The sequence below is a fragment of the Triticum aestivum genome, chromosome 6B (assembly GCF_018294505.1).
Source record: "Triticum aestivum cultivar Chinese Spring chromosome 6B, IWGSC CS RefSeq v2.1, whole genome shotgun sequence".
NCBI classification, from domain to species: domain Eukaryota; kingdom Viridiplantae; phylum Streptophyta; class Magnoliopsida; order Poales; family Poaceae; genus Triticum; species Triticum aestivum.
In genome coordinates, this window is record NC_057810.1 from 703,461,703 (window position 1) to 703,466,645 (window position 4,943).

Here is a 4,943-nt window from a genome sequence, read left to right on the forward strand (position 1 = left end):
CTCCCTAAGTGTCCGGACTAGCCGCACACCTCAACCCAGACCATATATGGGGCACTATGAGGGGTTGCGGGCTTGTCCGGGCAGTGCACCGCATAGGATTTGGCCCACCCTGGATCACTCTTTCTGTTTAATCATTCTTTCTTTTCTTTCTCTCTTTTTATCCTCACTAATCATATGCGTGTGACCGGACATATAAGGGAAAAATGAGGAGCATGGTTGCGTGCATGGACAAATAGGGCTCAGAAGGAACAATGCCCGAACGCGTCTGTAAACATTTAAGGGGTCAAATTTGTGGTAGATACCCGTTACATTTGCATGTAATGCATTCTACCCAAAAAATCCTTGAATAACTACTGTAATAGTTTTTAGAGTGGTTCGAAGCGCATGCACGCACACACGCAAAATGACGTTTTGACTTTTTCGGTCGGGACGCAGGGATGCATCCTGATCGGGTAACTCGATCTTAATGTTTTGACTACGTGTAGCCACTATAGCAAGTGGCATGCATGTATGCATCCTCCAAGACAGACAACTACTGCCCAACCGATGACCTAGATGGATTTTATACTCCTCCCATACCGAGCACATCCATTCGCCACTCTTCTGAGTTCTGAGATGTTAATATATCCATGCACGCGACTTGCACGCTGATTAGTATATGAACCCTGCAGATCTAGATGGATCGGATCGAGCTTGCAGATAACAGTTTATAAAGCAGCACGAGCTCAGTATATACACAGCCCAACCGGGTAGGGAGGTTTTGATTAAATCCGTTGCTGAAGCCCTTCCGGTGTTTGTCATGGGAGTTTTTAAACTTCCCTACTCTATCTGTGATGATCTCACGGTGATGGTCAGGAACTTTTATTGGGGTGCAGCCCAAGGGAAACGGAAGGTGCACTGGAAGTCTTGGCAAAAACTGCAACAACCAAAAAGCAAAGGGGGTGCAGGGTTCCATGATTATCGGTTGTTCAACTAGGCCCTTCTAGCTCGGCAGGCGTGGAGACTCCTAACTAGGCCTGAGAGTTTATGTGCAAGATTGTTAAAGAGTAAATATTACCCCAATGGCAATTTAGAGGATACGGTTTTCTCGGGTAATGCTTCTTCTACTTGGACTGCTATCAGCCATGGCCTTGATCTGCTCAAGAAAGGGCTGATATGGAGAGTGGGAAACGGCCGGAGTATTCGAATATGGAGGGATGCTTGGATTCCTAAGCCTTTCTCGTACATGCCAATTTCGGCACAAGGTACATACAGATATTGATGGGTTTCCCAACTCTTAAGAGAAAATGGATCCTGGAATGTTAACCTGCTACAACAAGCACTTCTTTCCTGTGACGTACATGAGATCCTGAAAATAAGAGCTTCACCAAGACTAGGCAATGACTTGCTTGCTTGGGGTCCAACGAAGAGTGGTGCATTTATAGTGAAGTCGGCATACACTATGGCCTTCAACGAGATGTGTAGGATGACAGAAGAATCATCAAGCATTTCTCCAGATGGCCACCGTACATGTTGGGAAATGATATGGAAGAGCCTTGTTCTGCCCATTGTGAAGAACTTCGCCTAGCGCGCTGCTATCAACTCTCTTCCAACTTGGCAGAATAAACATAAACGGAAGCTTGAACAATGAAGGAATTGCCCGCTCTGTGGACGAGAGGAGGAGGACGCCTTTCATGCCTTATGCAGATGCCCTCTAGCGGTGCAAATGTGGAGATGTATGGCCACTGTATGGCGTTTGTCGAAGCTAGAAGAAGTGGAAAATACGGGCACTGAGTGGCTACTTCAAATGTTGCAGCCACTAACTGAAATTGAACGATGCATGCTAATGTTGACGGTATGGCGAGTATGGCACAACAGAAATGAGGTGACTCACTACAAGGAACCTCCGCCAATGGAGGTATCAAAAAGCTTTCTAGTGAGCTATCTAGATTCGCTCTTGACACTAAAATACTCTGACGAGGAGCGGGTGAAGGGGAAACAGGTGATCTCTTATGACCATGTTATGTTGCCTCGTGAGAGAGGGGAACCAGTGGTGAATGCTCTGTGGACGGTGCCAATGGAGGGCTGGGCAAAATTAAACACTGATGGATCCTGGACGGCCGATGATGGTGCAGGTGCTGGAATGGTCCTTCGTGATAGCACGGACCAGATTATCTTTACATCATGTAGGGTGCTATTCTCATGTAGGAACGCCCTAGAAGCAGAGCTCAGTGCGTGTATGGAGGGATTATCAATAGCAATTCAGAGAACGAAGCTACCAGTACATGTTGAGATGGATTCCTTGCAAGCTGTGAGGATGATAAATGATGGGGCCACTGATAGATCGGTCCTTGCCTCATTGGTGGAAGAAATCAAGCATCTTCGTACTCTCCGTACAACTATTTTTACTCATATCCATCGTAGCTAGAATGTCGTTAGTGACTATTTGGTAAAATATGCCAGAACTGATAATAGAACCGTAGTTTGGCTTAACTCTGGCTTGTCAGAAGTTATTGATCTTTGTAATACAGACCGTGACATTATCACTTAAGTAATACAAAGGTTCAACCGCAAAAAAAAAAAAAAAGACCACACGACACCTACTCGTACACACAAATTACCATCACCAGCGAAACCAGAAGTATAGTAGTACTCCGGCACCAACCACGGCAATGGCTACACCGACGGCGGCCTGCCCGGCGGCCTACTCGTGGGCGCCGCAGGACGGGTGAGCACACAGCAGCAAACCCGACGCTTGGTTTCTACTACTAACACGTGTGTAGATCACATGGTTTTTCCTTTTCCTTAAGTGTGCTACTTAACAGGTCCTAATCTTTTGAGTACTACGTGTAGCAACTATAGCAAGTGGCATGCATGTATGCATCCTCCAAGACAGACAACTACTGCCCAACCGACGACCTAGATGGATTTTATACTCCTCCCATACCGAGCACATCCATTCACCACTCCTCCCATACTGAGTTCTGAGATGTTAATATATCCATGCACGCGACTTGCACGCTGATTAGGATATGAACCCTGCAGATCTAGATGAATCAGATCGAGCTTGCAGATAACAGTTTATAAAGCAGCACGAGCTCGAGCAGGCCACACGACACCAACTCGTACACAACAAATTACCACCAGAGCGGAACCAAAAGTATAGTAGCAGTACTCCGGGCTCCGGCACCAACCACGGCAATGGCTTCACCGGCGGCAGGCTGCCCGGCGGCCTACTCATGGGCGCCGCAGGACGGGTGAGCACACAGCAACACACGACGCGTTTCTACCGGCACCTGTAGATCACAGAGTTTTTCAATTTCTTTCTGAGAATTAATTTGTGGGTTTTTACTTTGACCCATCCATGGATGAAGTAGGGCACCAAAAATGCTAGACATACAAAGACTTACATGCTTTTACACCCTCCTTCCTTCTAACAACCAATCACAAATCTTTCCCCTCCTGATTTTCAGGGGGATGGGCCGCCCCGCTCACCTATTGATCAATCAAGGTTAACCATCCTGTAAAGGCCTGTAAATCGTTTGTACGTGTAGCATTGCCGAGTAGGGCACAGCGCGGGCAGAAGGTGTTCATGCAGGTCTGCGCGGGGTGCCACGTCATGCTCCCCTACGCCGGCCTTCGGGCGGCGGCGCAGGGCGAGGTGGAAGCTCAGATGGCCGAGATCGTTGTCACGGAGGAAGCTGTGACGGCTGTGAGATCCCCATCCGGTGGCTCGTACACGCCGGACCTCACCGCCCTCACCACAAAAGTAGGACACCTTTTTTTTTAATGAAACACATGTAGACGCTTGATTTTGCCAAAAGAATAAAAACATTAACTCTTGAAATAAATCTAAAAAAGTGCAAGCACACATGTTAAGCCTAGGACATGGATCAAGACGGTCAGGTTTCACTATAAAATCTAATCAACTAAGCTAGCTCAGTTTGCAAGCATGCTCAAATTTCGGTATTTCCTTAGATCGAACAGTTCTTAGCATTGACTTAGAAATAGTAACATTTTTCGGTCGCATGAGAAGTAACAAAACCACTAGTATGTTACACATCCTTCGTTGTTCTTTTTCCTTCTAGATCCATGAAGGGGCGGCTCTGTACACCACCGGGGGCAACATCACGACGACGATGCCTAGGATGCTCACCGGCGGTGTCTCCATGTGCCAACAGCTGATGAAGAAGATGGCGCCACCGAGCGCCATGTGGATGCAGTTTGCCCAGCCCTACATTGGGACAACTATCCAGATGGCTTGATCGGCCCATCGATGTCCAGAGTTTGGAGTCATGCTACGGTGAAGCTTACCTATTTCCTTGAAGATTTCACATGTATCTTTGTGCTGAATCGAGTAGTATCGAGAATAAATCCTCATGCACGTCGTGTTTAGAATGGAGGGAAGTTTTTCGATATGAAGTGTCCCCATGATTTTTATGGAGTGTACCTTCGTTCTCAATGTACATTAATGGCGAGCGAGTCCACATGATAGGCTCTCATCCTGAAGCACGTTAAGAAAAATGTCGACGTCATCAACTCCCAAAGAACGTGTTTTATTGAATGTGTTTCCTCTCTCAATATACACCATGCATAATGGTGTGTGTGCACATGATATAGGCTCTCATCCTAAATCAGGGAAATAAAATATAAGCTCCAGGGCTGGGATCATGGATACATGCGGCGGGCGTTAGAAAGCCGTCAAAGACATATGGTCATGTGCATGAACGAACTGATGCAGAGGCCGAGAATAACTCCATGAAAAAAAAAGACAAGAGAGGTTGTTTCACGCTTTTTTGCCGAAGCTCTGGAAACCAACCTTGCCAAGTGAAAACGGCTTCTACACCGGTAGAAAGGCGCCTTCCCCACCATGACGGTAGTTGGGCCCACGGGCCATGTCACCCCAATCCAGAGAGTCACATCAACAACGTCTGATCACAAACAATGCAAAACTTCTAACACAA

At 47.0% G+C, this 4,943-nt stretch overlaps 1 protein-coding gene across 1 annotated transcript; it reads left to right on the top strand.

Annotated features, from left to right (window-relative positions):
* The first annotated feature begins 3,180 nt into the window (after positions 1-3,180).
* LOC123135009 (cytochrome c1-2, heme protein, mitochondrial-like) lies at positions 3,181-4,381 on the top strand. The gene is made up of 3 exons (XM_044554144.1): positions 3,181-3,236; positions 3,547-3,748; positions 4,068-4,381. Exons 1-3 carry the CDS (start codon positions 3,181-3,183, stop codon positions 4,242-4,244), a joined length of 435 nt encoding a protein of 144 aa, XP_044410079.1. The 3' UTR covers positions 4,245-4,381.
* The last annotated feature ends 562 nt before the right edge of the window (positions 4,382-4,943 follow it).